Source organism: Dysidea avara, chromosome 7, assembly GCF_963678975.1.
Source record: "Dysidea avara chromosome 7, odDysAvar1.4, whole genome shotgun sequence".
Taxonomy (NCBI): domain Eukaryota; kingdom Metazoa; phylum Porifera; class Demospongiae; order Dictyoceratida; family Dysideidae; genus Dysidea; species Dysidea avara.
The window spans coordinates 794,734-817,572 of NC_089278.1; the positions used below are offsets into that span (position 1 = coordinate 794,734).

The window sequence follows — 22,839 nt, forward strand, 5'->3', positions numbered from 1 at the left end:
ACCTCTCAGATTTTGATGAAACTTGGTATGTTTGTAGTACCTGTGGTGCTTATCACTCATGCAAATTTTTAGCTCCACACACCCTGTAGTTTCTGATTTATGACCAGAAATGTTTTGAATATTTCATGAAAAATTGGTCCATCTCTAGTTACAAAATTGACTGTAACTTCACTCTGCATAAATACTAGTTTCACTGATAAAAGACTGTTGATCAACTTTTCTAGTGATCCTAAATTATGGGTAATTATGGTTCAAAAAAACTTCATTGAAAACTTTAATCCTTTATATTTCAAAAAAGGGTGCTTGAAATTCTTTGAATTTAATTATTGTGTCATGGTCACATTTGATAAAATATTTGTGGTGGGACCACAATGGGCTCAAGAGATATAATGAATTATGTTGTGGTATGCAGTGGAATTTGTAGTCTATTATTGCTATATGGGAGTGTACACCTCCAATAACCACACTCAACAAGTTTGTCTCACAGAGTGAAGGTGTCTATAGGTACAGTGCAACCTGTATTAGTGACCACCTGTATTGAAAGACCATTTATGTGCAGCAGTTAATTTATACTTCTTTAACTGGATATCAATGTATATCACCAAAGCATCAACCCTTTCTAAAAAACGGTCTTTAAATGAGATCACCATGTATCCATAAACATGTGAATGCAGTACTATCTCTTCAGAAATATTTATTAAGTCTAATCCTGCCATATTGCACTTACATATGTAGCTCCACCCTACGCAATTCAAGTTATGTACATGGTTGCATAAGTACAACAGACCTTTTGGACCCAAGAAGTCCGTCAAAAATGAACACTTTATCAATGAGTCCAGGGAATAGAAGAGTCACACTGTATGCAGTAGATGCATTACTTGTACCAAGAGTTTTTTTTTTAATATTATGAACACTTGCTTGCATCTCAATGTGTGATTTTTAGTACTGCAATTACTAAATGGTTTTTCAAAGTATTTTGCATTTACGCTTTGAAGATCAGTACAAGCAATGTTATGAAAATGTGGTCAACATGTTTACCTATTGTGTGAGTGTGTGCATGAATTTTGTCTTGATCTTCAAAGTGGTCACAAATATATAAATTAATTTCACATATTAAGGTACAAGTAACGTATGTATGTGGTAAAAACCCTCCATTCCTAGGACCATAATAAAGTGCTCATATTACAGAGACCACAGAAGTACCCCTGTATCTTGGTTCAAAGGTATGTGCACCACTAAAGTCGGAGTATAAACAGACGTCCTGGTTATCAAGATGTGCAGGTATCCCTTTTGAGGAGTTCTGATATACATAACTATGCAGTCACATATGCAACTTAGGGTTAAGTTCACTACAGTGGGGATTCAACTTAATAAAGAAGATATTTTTGAAGAGATGGTACAACATTCACATGATATGTTTATGGACACATGGTGGTCAGATTTGTACTTTAAAGTCAACCTGTCTAATAAGGACCATTTTTGATTTGCTAGAAAGGGTTGATGCGCTTTGGTGCTATACATTATTGTCCAACTTAAAAAGCATAAATTAACTGCAGCACATAAGTGGTCTTTCAATATAGGTGGTCACTAATACAGGTTGCACTGTACCTAGACACCTTCACTCTGTAAGACAAACTTGGTGTGGCCTTGTTGTGCATGGTTATTGGAGGTGTACACTCTCATACAGCAATAATATTCCATTGCATACCACAACATAATTCATTATATCTCTTGAGCCCATTGTGGTCCCACCACAAAAATTTTATCAAACATAGACCATGCTCCAATCATTATTCACAAAAAAATTCGAAGAATTTCAAACAGCATTTTATGAAATATAAAGAATCAAAGTGTTCAATGAAATATTTTTGAACCATAATTACATAGATATCCCATAATTTAGGGATCGCTGGAAAGGTTGATCAACAGTCTTCCATCAGTGAAAGTTATGTTTAAAAATATTTAGACAGTGTGAAGTTACAGTCAATTTTGTAACTAGAGATGAATCAATATTTCATGAAATATTCAAAATATTTGTGGTCATAAATCAGAAACTACAGCATGTATGGAGCTAAAAATTGCATGAGTGATAAACACCACAGGTACTACAAACACACCAAGTTTCATCAAAATCTGAGAGGTGACCCTAAATTCCTTGTTGATTTGACATGGAATGACCCATATATCCATTAGTTTTAGTAGCCTACAGGTACTCATATATCCTAGCTAACAAACCAGAATGTGCAACAAAAAGGTAAAGATTGTCAGAGAAAATCTTGCCAGCACCTTAGAATGTACTATGCTAAAATATGTTTATGAACTCATAAAACTTCCTCTGTGAATTTCCCATTCTAAAAGTAAACATTGCTGTCTGGCATTGTGTACATAGTATGTCCATCTGCACATAATAATGATAAACTACTGTCACACAATGGAGCTTGCTACTACACACAATCGCTGCTACAATACTTCATTAATCTTTCTGGCACTGTTTTAGGTGAATGTTCTATTAGAGTAAGTGGATGTTCTATTAGAGTAAGTGGATGTTCTATTCGAGTAGTTGAGTGGAACTCTGTATATAAATGAATGGGCTTCACTTATCTGATTCACTTAGCTGATTCACTTATCTGAACACTTTTATGATTGAAGTGGCACACAGGTGTTCAGATAATGGAGGTCCTACTGTATGTATTTCTGATAAACAGAAGTCACTATAGTATAACTTCAGTGACCCAAGTCCCTTTTCTATATGCATAGTCATAACTATATAACTTGGCTTAGGCAAAAAAACTATCATTTATAGTTGAGTGCACTTATAAGCCACCAACTGTACATTATGTTAAAGTATTGCACAAAGTGTTATACAATGGTAAAGCACATGAGGCACATGAACGAGAAGCTAATGAAGTACGAGACAAAGCTGAGTCCTTCATTAGTATCAAGACCAAGTGCTGAGTGCTTATTTTTTTAGCTACTAGTGGATAGAAGCCTATAATATATTAGAAATGCAAACATGGCAGCTTGCATAAATTGGTTGTACACTTACACATGTTAACAGTACTAGTCCAGGTGAGTGTCAATAGTCCAGGTGAGTGTTAATAGTCCAGGTGAGTGTTAATAGTCCAGGTGAGTGTCAATAGTCCAGGTCAGTGTTAATAGTCCAGGTCAGTGTCAATAGTCCAGGTGAGTGTCAATAGTCCAGGTCAGTGTCAATAGTCCAGGTCAGTGTCAATAGTCCAGGTGAGTGTCAATAGTCCAGGTGAGTGTCAATAGTCCAGGTGAGTGTCAATAGTCCAGGTGAGTGTCAATAGTCCAGGTGAGTGTCAATAGTCCAGGTCAGTGTTAATAGTCCAGGTCAGTGTCAATAGTCCAGGTGAGTGTCAATAGTCCAGGTGAGTGTCAATAGTCCAGGTGAGTGTCAATAGTCCAGGTGAGTGTCAATAGTCCAGGTGAGTGTCAATAGTCCAGGTGAGTGTCAATAGTCCAGGTGAGTGTTAATAGTCCAGGTCAGTGTCAATAGTCCAGGTGAGTGTTAATAGTCCAGGTGCTCCTTTATATCACTAGTGCATGTTCCAGCTTCCTTGTAGGGCCTCATAAACCTCAGTAATTTTCTGTGGACTAAGCTACTGTCTAGTATTATGTTGGCAGCACCTATATAGCTATGCTGACAACATCCGCTGATGCCTGCACTTAAATTACTGTCATTACTTTTTAAACTTTGTGGTTTTTATAAAGTACAATTGGTGGGCTATAAAGTACAGTTCACACTTCAATAATTCATTCTGATGTTGCCTATGTAAAGTTCTGTAAAGTACAGTTTCGACAGTATAGCAGGTCAGCAGTTTGTTGTCAACAGCAGCTGAGTAGTGCCAACACAATACTGGAAACCCAGTAATTAGCAGCTAGCCAGGTTGACAAAAAGAAAATTACCAAAGATTACAGTAATGAGGCTTGTTGCAGGGGTGGTTTTAGGGGGTTTCTGGGATTTCCAGAAACCCCCTCTGAAAATAGTGCATGCCCCTACAATTTGTGTAGGCGATAAACATCACCAAGAGTTATGCATACTATTATATTAGGACTTTTTCTACTGGGGAAACTTTATACTTTTGCCTTTTGAAATCACTATTACGGTATTCAACAGCATGTAGTGACTTTTTTTTTTGGTCTTCAACCTACAGCTAGGCTGAAGTTGCATTCCAGAGTGGAACCTGAAACCCCCTCTGAAAATTTCTAGATCTGCCCCTGTGTTGTATACTATAACGAGGTTGAAATACTAGTACTAACTTATACCTGTGTGGAAGTGTACACAACAGTGTGACCTGTATAGTGCCATGTTAGGGTATTCTGTGAAGTTTTCTGATGGGCACAAGGAAAATCCCATAAATAAATTACAGCATTGCTTTTTGCTTGTGCTATATGAGAAATAAATCACTTTAATATATCAACGGCTTCACCTCATGCTACCCGTTTATTCTCATGCCTCATGTTTTACTACTGGTAATGCTATTGGATCATCAGTCTTGCATAATGTCAAGGACAAATGGTATTTCCTTTGCCATTTCCTTGTTATTGTATATATAGCTATGGAATTTTTCAAAATTTATTTTAACTTATGTTCCTGCGTGACTGATGCTATCATTGTGTGACAAGGTGGGAAGAGCCCCATGCAGGCCCCATGGCAGCCCATGTAGTAAATCACCATTTTATAAATTTGATTGCTCCTGTCATAGTGTATGTAACTATTGTACATTGATACATTTGATACTAATTGCTTCATATTCACAGAAAGAATTTCAGCTATGATCCACCAGTTGATCTTGATGATGAGACTATCAAGGGGTCCACCAGTGATGTGGAAAGTGTTATTGGAGACAGGGAATTTGGAAGGTGTCATCATTTTATAGAAGATAGTGATCCAGAAAAGATGTATGATGACATTGTACATCCTAGCATAGACTCTATGTCAGTCACCTCAAGTGACATTGATCTTAATTGTGGGACATTTAGTAGGGAGAGTGTCTCTCATTATTATGACTCTAATAATGACACTGGGAACTCAACAAGGACATCACAATATGATGGTAGTGGTAATCCGGTCATTGATTACAGTAGTAGTGGCAGTGTAACTGGTGTAGGATATTCATCTAATGTCAGAACACCATAAAGTATAAAGTTATACAGTTTTGTATACTTGTATCAATTTATTTTTGTAGCTGGCATGTAGCTATTCGTAATCTTTATAGCTTGTCAGAGTATAATGTTGTGTATGTGGGGTTGTTTGATAGTTAACAGATTATCGTTTCTGATTACACACAGGAAGACAATGGTGAGCTCATTTCCTTTGTACCGGTATGTGGGCAAACAATTAAAATTACGTCATTATACACGCGCGTTTAAAATTATTAATTATTTTTGTATGTGTTCCTACAGCGAACGTCACCCCGGGGGTGTATATTATCATATTATCAACAGGTATAATCTACTATATGACTTCAGCAACACACGTACAGTGCAACACATTTCCTCGTTAATGTAGCGTAAGAGGACTATTAGTCAATATATGTACTATTATAAGAGTACACAGGTTTATAGATCGTACTAGCTACTGTGACAGTCGCCGGGTCAACCAGTATGGGTGGTACATTGTTTTTAATCGTGTGTTTAACCTCTAGTTACATTTACGGATTAGTGGAGTGTTCTTGCCCCAGTTATGGCAATAAGAAGCTATCGCCAAGCGCTCGGCCAAGCGAAGGTGAGTAGTTCAGTGATTCGCCGGATCAGTACGATCGAGGCTCTAGCTATAATGTTGTAAACCGCTAAACTGTATCATGCACTCATTGCTACACTTCAAATTATCAGTGTGTACTGGCACTCTCACGACAGAATCCTATAGGTCATGCTGCAGACATGAAGCTAGTGCATCAATTAACAAGTATAATGTACGTAGCTGTAGTACGCATAGACGATTGCCCCCCCCTGCTGAAGAATAACTTTTTTTTTAAATCCTGGGGAAAAGTTGCAGTATAGATTGGCATTGTTATTTTTAGCGTTTTTACCATCAATTTTACGCTGTTTTCAAGCCTTCAAATTGCAAAATTCTGCAGAACAGCTTTCTGGGGTTGCACCCCCAGACCCCCTTGAAATTTTACAACCATTCAACAATAGTCATGCTGTTCCCTACTTGCCCTCCCCCCCCTCACCTGTAGGTCAGGTCTAGAATCGCCACTGATAGTACGTGTGACAGGTATAGCTACTGTTATAACTATACTGTTACTCAGAGGTTGCCCAGGTCCAGTCATGGATTTTTTCTTCTTTCTCCACCTTTTCAAACACACTTTATGCAACAACTTTAAACAGGCGGTAGGACTGCCAGGTGCCCTACAGACCTTCAGTACTTGTGCTGTAAAGTTATAATAAAAAATAAAATACATATATTTTCAGGATACATAAACTCATTATAGCAATGCAGGCAGGCAGATTTTTAAAATTTTTAAGATAGCTGAATTAGGTGGCTCAGAATGTCAGTAGACTGCTCTAACTAGACAAAAATCCTTAATGTACAGCAATGATGGGGATGAGACTTATAATTAAGTTTGTGTAGCCTTATACAAACATTCAGTTTTAGCCATCATTTACTGTGTAGGTATGTTTGACTATTTACATCCTCCTGTGGTCACTTGATCAAGAGTAGCTACGTGGCTCTTGCTATGATTAAGTATAGGAAAACAGATCCTGTAACCTTTTTAAATGAAAATTCTATTAAGTACAATTTCCTTTGGAGACAGCCTGAGACACATATTTGTGTTGGATTTGGATGATGTGTGCAAAGAGCTCTGTCAGCAGTGGGTGACACCTTATGTATTAAGTTGTTATAAATAGATGAGCTAACAGCTGATTTATAGTAGATGACTTTCAACACTGGTTGTTTAAATGACTATATTTAGCAATTTTGTTATTTAATGATATAAGTGGAGTGTTAATTTTATGGGCATTTTACAGAGCATAGATTGATATCACAAAGATGTTTAATTTGGTGGATGCACCCAATTTTGCCAAATGCCAATCCACCAAAATTAAATTCCTTAATGGTTAAACCACATGCAATGGTAGTACAATATAAAGTGGCGGCCATCACCCAAAATACTGCCAGTAAAATCCATCATAGAAACATGATACACAATGAAAATCTTTTTTTTACAGGTGTACCTAACTTCAAATCCAGCGTTATAAAATAGAAAAACTCGCAGATGGCTGGATACAGATTTTTTTTTTATTGTCAAAACCTGTATTTTGGTCTGCCTGCCTCGCTGCCTGACCACAGTTGCAAGGCTAGAGTAGATGACAAAATGAAGAAGTGCACAGCCATCATTTCACACTACAAAACTTACCGGTGGTATGTGCCTTTTCTGGTTCAAACAAGCATCTACCTTCCTTAAAGGAGCATAGTTGGATGCCACAAAATTATTTGAAATGTTTAAGCCACTGTATAGGTGGAGTAGATACATACAAAACAATTACTGATGCTACTCTAAACAATCAGAATATGTGCCTTACACTTAATGATCAGCTAGTGCACTTCATGACCACAATCAGCTGTGGTTTTGCTGAAGAAAGCTGGACATATGGTAAACCATGTCCAGTACTCTATTACATAGCTCATCATACTATGAAAATATAAGCACGGCTAAAGACGATCTGAAACCCTACTTCATCTTTAGATTAATTATACAATAACTATAGTTCAAAATGGTTTACATATTTACATAACATGTATATAAATGCTACTGACATGCAGTACAGGAACAGAATTAACATGTACCGATGACATTTGGTCTCATTGGTTTTCATTTTCTGTTCAAAATGTTGCATGTACATTTATGATAAGCTATTGGTGAGTAATTGAAAAATTGTGCCATAGACAATTTACCAACATGTGTTTTTTGTTCAACAATCATAGACAATCATCCCTAACCCATTGCTAATACATTTTATCTTGGCCATCTAACCCATAACAGCTCTTCTGAGTCTTCATTGTTAATAATAGCTATGTAGCTATAATATGCTCTAGATTGTCTATAATGATAAACCAAACAAAACGGGACTGATCCTTTATCCTAAAATGCATGTAGTGACTAAAACAAAAGTGTAGCCCAACACATCATCATCTGTAGCTGTACCTATAGTCTTGAAAGTACAAAGTGCTCATGACAGCGTGTTTAAGATAAAATGTCATCTGTTGTCCCTGTGTTTGGTGTACAGAGAGTTATTTTCTTTATGTAGCTAATTATCTTGTGCAACCATATCCTGTGGAGTTTACAGACCAACCAAATGATTTAGTATTTTTTAATGGTAGTACCATTTCACTTTATTGTGAGACAAACTGTGTTCAGCTGGTATCATTGAAGAATACATCTTGTGTTGTGGGATTCTTACATGATGGAGTACATTTGGATTATGAGTTTTATAATATTCCATATGATCACACTTTATCTCCATCTAACTGGATTGGCAGACGAAAGATCACCATCTTCAATGCTAATGATAATGTTATTGGAAAATACCAGTGTATTACTAGCACATCAGAAAGGCATTCTTTATTCACTGATATAGTGGTTGGAAAACCAGTACATGTTCAGATGGCAGGTAGTACAGTACAGTTATACAAACACTATATAGTCACTATTATGTGTTTTGTTCAGTACTAGAACCAATTGGTGGAGAAGTACAGGTTGTTAATGTACCTGAAGGAGAAAGTGTTGAGTTATCATGTATGAGAGGTATATACCCCAGTCCTGACAACATCAGTTGGTGGAGGAATGATATTAATTGTGATTCACTACAATGTCTGGTGAGTGATTTAATTTGTAGGTATCTTACATCATAAATATTATTATGACTTCTGTCCCACAATAATCACTGACATTTCTTATCCTTGTAGGATAACATACAAGTATCACCATCCAGTGGTAGTTTGTTGTTATCCAATGTTACTGCTAATATATCTGGTAATGTGTTTGAATGTGAAATTGGTTGGAAGGATTATGATAAAACTTACAATGTTACCTACCAAATATTTGTTAACGACAGTGAAACAGAAAGTTAGTCAAATTGTCTAGTGATGTTCTCATCTCTGTTTGTTTAGTAGGGAATAATTCAACATTTACAGAAGACATGATAATGATTGGTATGACTCCATGAGGTAATACTGTGTTACTGACGTGTAATATATTACAGCACCATCCATTGTGACTCTTAATACAATCGTTGATGGTATTACTAATAAAGGACATAACTATAAAGAAGACTTGTTATTGGATATATCACAAGTTTCTAATAACTACAAAGTCAATGTTACTATTACTTGCAGTTTTACTGGTCATCCCAGACCACAAGTGAACTGGTTACTAAATGGAGATGACATATCTTCATGTGATATCAATGTGACGATTGTTACTGAAGGGAACACATCCACTCTACATCTCATGATGTTTGATCCTCGACCTTATATGGGGTCTTATCAATGTGTGGTAGTCAATAAAGCTGGATATGTCAGTAAGACAACAAGGATCCTACCAAGAGGTATACACTGTTATTAACATATATAACAATTTTGGCATTGGGAAAGTCATTATTCACAGGCAGTAAATTTCCATCTTACAAAAAACTGTTGACCAATTTCTGACCCTATTTCTAGTACTTCATGTTATACAGGTTTTGTTATTATTGATGTAACTTAGCAACTCAGTACTACAGTAAAGATATTATGCTGGTAATTAGATTTTAAAATGTAGGTGCTGCATAAGCAATGCTGTTGTGTTTTTGTTGTGCCTGTCCTGTTCTACAACTTTACCACTTCACATGACTGTCATAAGATGCATAATTTTCTAAATAATGATGCTAATTATACTTATGTAATATTATATTGCACAATAGGATGGACAAATCCACCAGCTATATCATCCTCTCCAATTACTACTAATACTGATGGAAATATAGTGATCAGTTTGACCTGGGGACCTCCTGAGTACACAGGAGGAGAATCAGTACAATACTATAGGGTGACTTATACAGATTTTGAGAAGTAAGTTATACTTCAACTCAATGTGGTAATAAACACAATATCTATTATATTAATATAGTAATAACAACTCCAGAGTGCTAACTAGATTTACCACTGACACATCATTACAATTTGGAGAGTTTAAATTTGTAAGAGGAGGATTATATGCAGAGTTTGCGATATCTGTTGTTGACATTGATTGGAATGAAATGAGTGATAGCTCTAAAATTACTGTTGATTCTCAACGTGAGTAAATGTACAAAATGTTTAGTGTTATTTTAATATTAATATCAACAGCATCATCCCTACAACCAGAAATCAGTAGTGTGGATTGTACAGAAGAGATTGCTACAATAGATTGGATTAATCATTATCAAGATGATCTTAATACCATCTGGGGCTACTGTGTACATCACTATTGTAACACTGCTGATGATGTAATTATTAATGAAACAGTAAGTACAAAGCTGAGAAACTTGTTGGATAGCTATGAACTACGTTGGTATGAGATGTTCACTGTTTTGAATATAAATTTTGCTCAATGGTTTATGCATATTGTTCAATGAATTCATGGTAAATTCTCATCTCCCAATTACATGACATGCTTATTGCCACATTATCATCAAACAGTGTATTAGCATGGAAAAAATTAATGGTTAAACCTGTCCATTATGTTGATTTATTATAGCAGTAAAATTTATAGCAATTTATAATGTGAGTTGTGATTTACAGTGTGTACCTGAATTGAGGAGTGGTTATTTTGGGTCAAGACAACAATTATCAATACCTGATCTACCATTGAAGGGTAACTGTAGTTTCAGAGTATCAGTCTTGTTAGATGGAACTGATTACAAGTGGAACAATAATAATAAAACTTGTAGCAGAAAGTTAGCTGTACCAGGTAACTATACAATGTTAACATTTTTCTTGTTGGTGTACTATTGATTGTTGTTTCATATATTTCATACTTGTTTTTGAATTGTTCAGTTATTGTTGTTGATGTGAAGGATCAAACACAAGTTGAGGGATATTCAGTCAATTTCACTTGTCAGGCTACTGGTGAACCAGTTCCTACCATTAGTTGGTACTTTAATGATGTACCAGTGAATATGTCAACAGATGACAAACATAACATATCAACAATGTCAGTAAATGAGACTAGTATTAATAGTAGATTAATAGTGAAGAGTGTGAAGTCATCTGATGTGGGTACCTACACATGTAAAGCTACTAATATATTATCAACTGATAACAGTTCTGGAGTTCTATCAGTTAATGGTATGTGAATGTAACAAATTTGTTATCCTATTTCATCCATCATCATACAGTGTCACCTAATATTACTGAACTAGTAGAAGAAGCACTTTAAATGAGCTTAAACAGTAATTTTGAGTGTTGAGTAGTGGTCAAGTTTGAGTATAGTCCCATGTCAATTATTGGAGGTACTAAATTCCACAGCTTTTAACTGGTAAATAATTATGGTATATCAATATTAAAAACTACCCATGATGAAATTGTTTTGTGGATTTTGTAGTTTTTGTTTTCACATTTTCTACAAATCCAGATTATTTAGCTGGGGGAGGGGAGGGAGAGGGGGGCAAAGTATGTTGTTTTGGAAGGGGTGGTTTTATAGGATTCTGAGAGAGAAGTGTGAGAAGCACACTCCGAAATGTGAAGCATGAGATTTGTATGGGGGAGGAAAATTTTGAAGAATTAGGTGTGAAGATACATGATTTTTACTTTCATATTGACTATTTGTGATTATATACTTTTGAGAAAGATCGTAAATTAAAATTGTATGTATTAACTTGGGGGGGGAATAGTTAGCTAACTCAGGTGGCCCCTCTCAGATTTATCCCTCTGTGTAAATTTCATTGTCAAAGTTAACCCTAATTTGGCCTGCTTCACCGCCCCTGACCCAAAAATGAGTTTGTTTACACACAATTGTTCCTATACTTCAACATCAATTACTACATCAGTATCACTGTTGTGCTGGTCCCCACCTATGCCTTGGGTCATGTTGGGCTAGTAGGCACTACAAACTCTAATTGATATGTGCCACTCTCATCAAAGTTTGGTCATGGCAGGTGCAACAAGATCCTGTTATAATGATATTTGTTTGTTCTTATAGTTACAAGTGTAGCAGGTGAAAAACAACCAGCATCTGGTGAGTTTCCTTTCTATTGTGTAGTTTTGTACTTTAATTGTTTTCATTGTGTATAGATGTAACCATTTGGATTGGAATATTCTTCAGTATACTACTAATATCATTAGTGCTGTTTTTGTTGATGACAAGTGTAGTGTTGTGGAGGAGGTAAATATGCTACCATATATAACTACTAACATTAAACTTTGTCTGAGACTAAAATTTTTGTGCTCTTTGCTCAAAACTAACACTAATATACTCTTACCCACGCTGAATTACAGGTGGGTCAAAGTTTATGTTGTTGGAATTCATCTGTTTTTTTTTTACAGTTTCTGTTGGTTCCTTTTAGAATGTACTGTCTAGACAAGATGCTATTTATAGTAGTAGTGAATTTCCACTGTTATCAGAGTTCTACTTCATTCATTATTTCTTCTATAGCTGTATTTCAGAATATGACTTGTAAAGTGTGGTCCAAAATGAAATAAACAAAACATTTAATTAGAACACTGTATAGACTCTGGTAATATTATTGGTGTTTGCGTTTATAAATCTGGAGATTTGTGTTAAATGCATTTCTCCTAAATGACTGTGCATTGTCCCCTTTTTCAATTTATTTGGATACTAATATTTAGTCATGTAGTTCATTGTCTTTTTTTGCTTCATATAGGAGAGTGAAAAGTAAAGAGATGTTGAAGATAAAAGCTAACACAATATCTAAGCTTAAAGGGGTAAGATTTTATAACTACTATAATGTTTTGTATGTTTTGTATAGAAGAGTAGGAGCCTTACCAAACACTGAACATTGCATATAGCTACTACATTTATGTACACTACTCATAGTATACAGTTATACAACTTTGTTCATTTACTATACCATAAAATTTTATCACATAACAAAACTGTGTTTGATTTAGGGTACTAATATTTGGTGCAGTGAAATCCCTAAGAGCGTCCCATAAGTATTTCTATAATGAAACCTGTCCAAGTTGACTTGTTAGATGGGCCTCACCTTTTTCATAAATGAAATATTAAAATTCAGCTATTAAAATTACTTTTGAGTATGACTTGTGTAGTAATAGCTATACCTCTTCACTAGCATCAATATTTCATTGAAATGTAGCGACATGTTATACACCGCATCCCCTTGTTCAAATTTTAATAAACCCTCTCTTTTGTACAAGCTTTTGTTAATCTTTTATTTATATGCTGACCATAATAGCCTTATGTATTATAATATAATAACTAATCAAACTGAAGTGGCTTTATCAACCTGTTATTAAGCATTGCAAAAATCCCCAAAATATATATCATTTGTTTATGGTTTTGATAGACACCTGCTTTAGTTAATAAAGTCGCAAAAATTTTCCCTAAAAGGTCACTGGAACAGTCAGGTTTGCCCTATAGCATTAGCATAATTGAGAACTGTATTTTACAGAATTTTGCTTGTGAAATGGATGATGACTTTCCTAAAGATATAGTTAGCACTGTGGAAACACTATCTCCAGTGTCAAATATTAAATCAGATGATATGAACTCTTTTTATGACTATGACATTGAATATATCTGCAAAAAGATAACACATCGGAAAATTTCATTACAATGCAGTGAATTTGAGCAGACTTCGTTGTTTTCATTTCGTGACAGTGAAGTTGGTAACAGAGACATGTTTGATAGCAACTGCACTTCACAATGTCACTATTATGTCTCCAAACAAACTAGTAGTACTACAACTGGTGATAGTGGTATAGACTCCAGTGAAAATTTTTCTGTGTAATATTAACAATAAAGTTTATATTTTTAAATGCATGATTTGTGTGTTTGTGTATATGCTGCATATGCCTCCAAGATTTTTTTTTTCTGCCAGCATAAATGCGCACATATAATAGCTGTCTGGAGCTAGCTCATTGTAAATGTTAAAAGCTAGTCATATCTTATAAGTGGTTACATGCTTGTAGCAAGAGTTAGGAAACTCTATCTGTATTTGAGGATTATTTACCTTTGCTTGTAGCCTTTGTAATGTGTATATCTTACCTATTCTATCCCCACCCTGAAGAAAAGATCTGGAAGAAGTAACTATTACCTTTGATAACTGACATTTGATGTACAAAGCTTTTTGTTGCAGCTAGTACAATCCAGTGACTCATTTACAGCCTTATAACCATGTGGCTTCTCATTGAATTGAAATTGCATATAGGTGTGGGCTTTGGTATTTGCAAACAACTATTTCCTTTTTCTTGAGAAAAGCCATACAGAAAGCCTTTTAAATCACACCAGTGAGAATTAGCTGTTTTCCAACTATTTTGGGAACTAAAGCTTATTTTAGGTTACTATATGACTAACAAGATGAGCTTTATAGCTTAGGATGTAATGCCATTGATAATCAGAAGCTATAGTTGTTTAAAATCTCAAAGAAATGATTTATGGGTTATTGAGAGAACCACTAGCTGCAGATGTGTTAATCATTGCTTATAGCTAGTCATTGTCACTATACCATGACTATATATTAAGTAGGTTGTTGGTAGGTAACCCATTCATACTGTAAAGACAGTATCTATATAGCATGCATATACATGCACCCTAAATGTACAACAAACTCTTTTTTTTATTAAATATCATGACAATTAGTAGGACCAAAGTTCCAGTATTGATCATGAGATGGTGTACTTACTCATGCAGTATTTGGGACCTATTAAAGGTAGCCATTAGTGATCCTGTTAAGCCAGCAGCCCATGCACTCAAGAGATAATGTCTGTGGCTGAGGCTTCAGAAAACATGGTGATCAACCAGTGAGTAAAAGAAATTAAATGACACTATAGAAATAACTGTTGCCCCTAGCAACTTAAATTTCCCATTATTTTTAGGTGATAACATCTAAAGTAACTTCTCCAAAGTTTGAAAGGATAGCATATATATATGTCATAAGATATGACATTTTGAAATTTGTGGTTTTCCCATACATATCTATATGGAGGGCTACAGTTGCCCCTTCTGGGCAATCACAAAAATGAGGTATTTCAATGTATGCAAAAACCAAAAATTCAAAAGTACATATATTTCAATTTTACATAATTTGTAGGTGTGAATGTCAACGATGATCTCTCCAAGTTATAAATGGATAGGCCATAAGATATGACATTCTTTGAATCCCATGATTTGTGTGATTACCGAGAAGGGGCCCTAGCTCTCTCATTGACAATGTATGGGAAAATTGCAACTTCAAAATGTCGTATCTCATGACTTATATATACTATCCTTTTAAAACTTGGAGAGGTGATGTAAGACATTGACACTTACAAATAATGTAAAATTTAGGTTGCTAGGGGCAACGATCGATTTTTTTCATTATGACATTTGTCCATTGGCACTGCTATGCCCAAGTTAACAGATGTGTGCCAAGAAGGAGAATGCTGCGCTGATCACATGTAACATATACTACAGAGTATGAGAAAGAGTAAGTAATGTTGAACATGGAACCTCTTCTGCTACCAGTGGCATGGGACCCATTGTTACTACATTTTACAGATGTTCGGCCTCCCTTTCGTCTGACAAACTACATCAGTATTATAACCAGATGAAGCAGGACACCAACACGACACTCTCAGAGTAGAACCCATACCTTCTCACATACCTTCCCGTTCTCAGAGTAGAACACAACAAGACACTCTAACACGCCTCAGCAAGGGGGAGGTCCCTATCACCTACCTGGAGTCACAGAAGGGATCAATCAGTCCAGTAGTGAAACAAGACGCTCTACCACCCAACACACTAGTTACGCCAGATGGAGGAACCAGGAGCACTTGCCAGATTATCCTGACTACAAGATGTTAGAATTCAGGGACTCAGATATTGAGTCACAGTCCACACCAGTAACTACACTGGTGGAGGTCTCTGAAAGTACTCTCCTTTCAAAGAAGTTTGCTTCCAGGTCAGACAAGGCAAAGCGGCTCAAGACCAGAACCATCTATGCCTTACCTAGGGTAGTAGAAACAAAGACTCCCAAGCTGGAAAGATTCATGAGAGCAGAAGTGTCCCCTCAGGATAAAGCCATATCCAGTTGGGGCTTCAATCCTTAGTCCTAGATGCTGTGGCCCTTCTCACTGCAGTCGTAGAAGCTAATTCAAAGGGCAACAAGGTGATTGTTAACACTACAACTACAGCAATGGAATTGGTTGGGAGTGTAAATGCTCGCATATCTCACTATAGGACAAAGATTGTCAACACCCTAAACAGAATACTGTTCCCACTGATAGAGGATAAAAATTTTGAAGGAGCAGCAGCTGGATATGAATTTACACAAGAGTCAAAGACCTAATTGACCAAGTAAAAGCAATGTGATCATCACCTGGTGATCTTAAGCACCCCCCCCCCCCCCCCCCCCCCACCAAAACAGCAAAGAAAGGGTATAACTTCCAAACATAGGAGACACCATGCTTCCCTGAGAGAAAACTATCCAGACTTGTCAGGACAGGGTGCCCACCGATACTCTCAGTGGAACTAAAGATGACTGTTACTGTTTAATACATTAACAAGTAAGTTATGTAACAATTCACTCTTGATGCAAGGATCACATTGTATGCCAGGGGGATATATTTCTCAGACTTCCAGGGGAATGACTGGCCTACTACCAATCTGTAGAACAGGCGTCAACTCACATGGGCGTCTGGATTCAGTGGAATGGAATGGTGGAATGGAATAGTGGAATGGAACGGTACTTAGGTAATTTCAATTAGTGGTCACCTCTTTAAAAAGACCACCTTCAAACAAAGACCACCTCTTTACAAAGACCACTTTACTTTAATATCTGAATTGTTGTTTTAGAGCCCTATAAGACAGTCTTATTGATGAATTGTGTGCCACATGTTATGTCTAGAAAAGCCAGTACAGTAATAGCTATATACCCCATACAAAAATAGCTTGGCTATACAAAAAAAAGATGTGTCCACGAAAGTAAAAGCAACTGGCAACTAAAGGAGCTAATATCTGGTGAGGCCAAGAAATGAATCACTGACTCACTAGAACATTTGTAATCATCAGTGGCTATAAACAACAAGAATGGGAGGCATAGAGGGATAGGAAAGATGGGTATTTGCTGCACATGCATTGTAGTTGACGCTAACTATAAAAATTTACATTTGTGTTTTATGCTCTGTATTCAATCTTGAAATGTACAAACAAATATGCAGTGTTAATGTACTTTAGAAATAGCTATAGTAAAGAGAAGAAAAATGTCAGTGGAAAGGGGATGCTCTCATTTAGAAGGGAGTTCATGCATAACATGCATTCACATTTTGGTGGGAATGCTTTATTGCGTGCTAAAGCTATTTTTGAATAACAAGGTGAATTTGGAAGCTACTGCAAGGTTGTAATCTGAAAGTGACTTTGAACTAACGAAAGGAAATATTTATATAGTGTGTAGTGATTTGGAGCAATTTTAATAGTGATATGATGTCACTGAATTTTAAGATCCATTGTAATCAGATCCAATATAAGTAGTTGCCATCACAAGATAAGATCTTGAGGTATTTTTAAAATAGACTATATATAAAAAAGATAAAATTTCTGGACATGTATATACAGAAGTACTTTATACACTCATACAAAAAGTTGTATATTCTGTGGTGCAGCTAGCCTTATCACCATTCCCAACTAGCCCAAAGCCACATACAACTAGCTATTTTTAGCCCCTGGTTTTACTTGCTTTCTGGAAGTCTTGAAGCTGTAACATTAAAAGGCTATAAAGAGGAGAAGCTAAAGTGAGTGGTTAGAAAAACAGAGTGGTTTCATGGAAGGCAGCTATAGTTGAAAATGACAGTTTGGCATTTTGGAGGAACATTGAACATTTGCATCAGGGTCAACAGACCCCCTAGACAAAGCATGCTCAGCATGCTGAACATGTTTTGCACACTGTACAGTATCAACCAGCTATATATAATAATTATCATTCTCTCAGCCCACTATAAATTTGTTGCAGCAGCCCTATTAGCTTGCACCCATTGTGAAATCCTAGATATACCCCTGTGCTTAGCGACCACTCAACAACAACACTAGCATAAGTAATGTGGAATCAAAGCTATTTTGCATCTGATCTTTGACTTGTCTTAGGCTATCCATAACTACATAGCTTCAACCTTTTGTTTTCTCGTGAATGACTTATCATATACCTTATAAATGACTCTTGAAGGAAACGTGATCTTTATGGTGGGGCATGCACAGAGACTTGCTGAGAGGACAATAGAACATAATTGGACTTACAATGTAACTCATTTAGTTCTTAATTGGTCTGCAAGTATTTGCAAACAGTTCACAAAATCTCATCAACCAATTTTGCCAACCACAGCCAATTTAGGAAACCAACCCCCTTGCCAGTTTTTGTGTAACTACCCTTTTTAGGGTATAAGAATAGCATCTGATGACACATATATCTTCTTTCAGGAAGCTTCATGAACATACATGTACACAAAGTCGCCACTTGTTTAACCAATCTTCAAAGAATGTCTGATGCCTTGCTGTTCTTTTTTTGGGATAATATCTTGCTCACAAGGAAGATGCACAAGAGAAGGATCTCACCTTTCATTGTAATGTAGTGAAGTGGTGTTGCCAACATTCAAGCACTGGTGCTGAGATGATGTATTGACACATATGGAACATTTATATTTTATCATGCATAGTTACAACTCTAGATGCTCTCTTAATGATACAGGATTTTTTTTGAAAATTTAGTCAACAATGTTTTGACTGTAATTTATTGAATAAGCATATGAGTCATGAAGGATCGTCAATCTAACATACAAGTAGAAAGGATAGTTATTATTGCTTTACAACACCAGTGCATGCAAGCAAGTATGCAAAATTGAAGATTGAAGAATTTTTTAATATGTCCTTTGGTATAGCGTATGTAGGTAAACTGGTATTGATGATTGGTGAGGAGTTCCACAAGCGACAGATTCAGAAATGACGCTTTGTGTTGGTAAAGGATGCATCAGTTGTGCAATAGCTTGACTAAGTTTATTCTTGTGATACTCTGGGAAAAGGATATTAATGTTGAGGCAACATTTGACAAAAGACAAAAAAATATGCTGTCTGATAATTCTAAGAAATATATTAAAGGAAGCAGGTATTAACCATGTTTTATAGTCAGAAGTTGAATGCATGGTTGAGATTATAATTATACAAGATCCACTGTTGCCCTACATTGAAGTCGTTCAATTTAAGAGATGTCGTGTGGCCACCATGCAGGGTTGTGCAGTGACCTGATTTTTGTTTGCACTATAAAGTTCTTAAAGAAGATATTAGAATATATATGTGGGCACAGCCCCCAGATGCTGTAGCTTTAGAGATGCTTTGTGGAATATAGTGAGTTTATTTTCAGATTTTAGCTGCAAAGTTAACGCTTGTGTTCAATATATATACTTCCACTTACAACCAAAATATTAATTTAGTCAAATAAGTCATTTTTAGATTGGTCTTTGGAAAGCATGTATAAATTTTATGGTTCATAAAAGGTATAGATGGAATTTTGGTACAGCAGCAAGATGTTTAACATAATGGTGAGGTAGTAGTGCATAGGCCAAGAAGAAAAAGTTCAGTTTCATGCAGCTCACACACTTGTCTCTGTTCCTTACAATTTGGAAAAGTTGTAACAAAATTATTTTTAATGTTCTATTAGAGTAGTTGACCATTCTTTTAAAATATATATATCTTTTAAAATATATACATTTTAAACACTACTCCAACTCCCATTGTTTCACAAAAGAAATTAGCCTTTCCCCTTGTTCTTTCCATTATTTCTTTGCCTATGATTAACATGCAATTGCATCTGTAGCTTCTACTAGCTTTCTAGCTAGCACATGGTAGGAGGCACTTCAGTACCCCAAGCACCCTTCTAAATCCTGGGATGGAGTCACTTAATGATGTAGACACTTTAAATAACTTATTATGGTCTGCTGTTGCAGTGGTCTAACAGACATTCTAATAAGACTATTTTTACCGTAATGATCACTCAAGAGAAGTTGCATGTGTTGCAGTGAAGGTGTTTGTATACTGAGAAGTGGCAAGTTCACTTGATTTGATCCATAAGTTTTTCTCAGACTATAAATTTATGGTACGCAGTTGGTTCTTGCAGATGAACACTGAGCAGTCTCTTCAGGGCAGCTCCAGGAATTTTGGTGACAGCTTTCCAAATTTTATGTTGCATTATTCTAGGGAGGGGGAAGGGGTCTGGCTCAGAAAATTTTGTATTCAAAAATTGAATATGGTACCAAAAAAATCTTTAAAGCTGACATTTTAAACAATAGGCTGCTTGCTGGCATATGATAGCTAAAGAGTTAAGAGGGGGAGCTATGCCAAACGTGGATACCATTCGGGAGGGGGATATGAGGGAATGCTTATAGGAAAAACTTTAGGTCTAAACACTCTGATCGTGAGATACGATTCAGCTTCACAGTAAATTCAAATAGATCAATTTGACCTCCATGAGTAAATTTAAACTACAGGTTAAAATGACCATCAGAGTGTCAGGGTGGTTGTAATCAGGGTAGGTATTCAAACTAAATCCGTCAATATAACTAGGGCAGTTAACATAACTATTCACTGAGGACATATTTTGGTAATTTCAGTGTGTATTGTCAAGTCTACTATAGATGACCAACTACATGGTTAAATTTACATTGGTACACTGGTCATTGTAACATTTATGGTTAATACTGTTACATTCCACGATAAAAAGTGAACATGGAGAACATAGGTTTTGTATAAAATCAGGTATCAGGTATGTTTAAAGTATTAATATGTAACAATTATCGTGAATATGTGTCATAGACAGATTAAAGTGTGCTATATTACTATTGATGTCTGACTCATTATAAACAAACAAATAAACAAATATTTTGTGATGAGAGATAATTTTACAACAGATGGTTGAAATGACCATTGTGGTAAGATTATTTCAAACATTCGGCTATGAAGTTGAAAAGTACCATGGGATATCTAGATAATATGACTAAAGTTAAAATAAACAAGTACATCCTTGGGTCATTACTACCAGAATATTGGTCATTTAAATTGCAGGTAAAGCAACCCAAATATTTGGGTCATTTGTGCCTATTTGAATTTACTGTGCTGGACTATTTTTATGGTGTTATTACAAGCAGCTAAGCTAAGTAACTTTTTAAAAAACAAAAACAAATTTGACTGTTTTATTAGGGAAGTTGACTGCTCTATTAGGGTAGTTGACTGTTCTATTAGAGTATTTAATCTGAACCTTTGATACCTTACTAAATTGGCTAATCATGTATGTTCATTTTGACTGCTTATCTTTCTGAGGCTTTGATTTGAGTTGACTACCTGGTTTGGGATATCACCTGTATTCAACAGTTTTAGTGTTTTGACTCCCTTTTAGTGTTTTGACTCCCTTTTAGTGTTTTGACTCCCTGCTACACAAACTTTAGTTTTTTTTCTTTGCAGGTCCCTAGAGGGACAGTCAGTGATCAATAAATGATAACCCCAGACAACTATATATTCCAGCAATTTAGCTACTAATGTCACCTCTTACCATCCAGATATTGCAATATGCATTCCTAGAGACCATCCATGATTAAGCTATCTCCACCAGCAAGCACATCCAGGAGGTTTTCAGAAACTGATCGATCAGGTGCATTCAGCAATTTAGCATTAGTAACAGACTAATGAAAGGGCAAAAAGCTGCTTCTAAGCATTCAACAATAATCAGTTTGTGGAAATCAATAGATGATAGGGGAAGGTTTGTGGGTGTGGAGTGCATGGCCTGTTAAAGCACCCCCATTAAAATGGAATACATGATAAGGATTTAGAAGAAGATACAGGTGTGGTTGGATTTTAGGCAGCAAAACTGTGAAAGTTATATTTTAGGAGCATAATTAATTATAAGGTTTAATTAAGTTAAAAGCTGCTAAAATCAAATTACTTTAATAGAACATTCAAAGGATTTCATCAAAACCTTAAAACTTATCTGCTTCTTGCATCTGCGCCTCACTTTTGTGCTAACATTCTGCTTACAAAGTTGAAACATACCTTTTCATGTACTTGATCCAGATTGCAATTCTTTATTATAGTACGTTCACGTTGAGCTGAATCCTCAAAAACATGTAATAACTCATGGATGCAATTACACATGATCTTGAAATTTGGCTCATTTGTAGTACTGCTTGATCCGCTAAAAATATTTCGAAATCTTTTTATTCAAATGTTTGACATAATATTTATGGCCACTCAAAGTTTCACAACACATTTCCTATGGGGAAGCCATATAAGTACAGTGTCCATTACAGCCCTTTCCCGAACTTGTAATGGAGCCAAACCGTACATGTCTGTTGTTGACACCTTTGCTGTTACCAATAATCATCTGGTTGGCTGAAATGTTAACTGTGTTGAGAAAAAATCCACTTTTAATTTTTAGCTGTTTTTCAGGATTCAGCTCAACGTGAACATACTATAGTAGTTTTAACACCATTCCCTTCCTTTAGTGAATCTCACAGGATGTCATTTTAAAATAATTTTAGAGCATAGCAAGTGTTTATTTATTTTTTTGCTATAGTTAGTCTGTGTAGAGTATAATCGATCATGCTACTCATGTGTGAAATAACTTTCCTGTTTTCTA

The 22,839-nt window shown here is 35.8% G+C and overlaps 2 protein-coding genes across 4 annotated transcripts in view; both read left to right on the top strand.

The window, feature by feature from the left end:
• LOC136262334 (kin of IRRE-like protein 1) overlaps positions 1 to 5,324 on the top strand; it is a 30,408-nt gene extending 25,084 nt beyond the window's left edge. Inside the window, exon 17 of the mRNA XM_066056565.1 lies at positions 4,786 to 5,324. Within this exon, the coding sequence (XP_065912637.1) occupies positions 4,786 to 5,164 (379 nt within the window). The 3' untranslated portion in view covers positions 5,165 to 5,324. The remainder of the gene's footprint in view (positions 1 to 4,785) is intronic.
• Positions 5,325 to 5,502: 178 nt separating this feature from the next.
• LOC136262335 (striated muscle preferentially expressed protein kinase-like) lies at positions 5,503 to 16,591 on the top strand. Of its 3 annotated transcripts, XR_010704178.1 has the most exons (16): positions 5,503 to 5,752; positions 8,281 to 8,643; positions 8,700 to 8,848; positions 8,939 to 9,098; positions 9,143 to 9,184; positions 9,235 to 9,579; positions 9,934 to 10,081; positions 10,140 to 10,306; positions 10,358 to 10,515; positions 10,793 to 10,961; positions 11,048 to 11,338; positions 12,192 to 12,227; positions 12,284 to 12,374; positions 12,874 to 12,934; positions 13,642 to 16,338; positions 16,410 to 16,591. XR_010704178.1 is itself a non-coding variant. In XM_066056566.1 (15 exons), the coding sequence occupies exons 1-15, from the start codon at positions 5,632 to 5,634 to the stop codon at positions 13,978 to 13,980; spliced, it is 2,640 nt and encodes an 879-aa protein (XP_065912638.1). In that variant the 5' UTR covers positions 5,503 to 5,631; the 3' UTR covers positions 13,981 to 16,591. The 3 variants fall into 3 exon arrangements, 2 of the variants coding, with proteins under 2 accessions (XP_065912638.1, XP_065912639.1); XM_066056566.1 differs by having other exon boundaries at positions 13,642 to 16,591; XM_066056567.1 differs by having other exon boundaries at positions 9,146 to 9,184; positions 13,642 to 16,591.
• Positions 16,592 to 22,839: the final 6,248 nt, after the last annotated feature.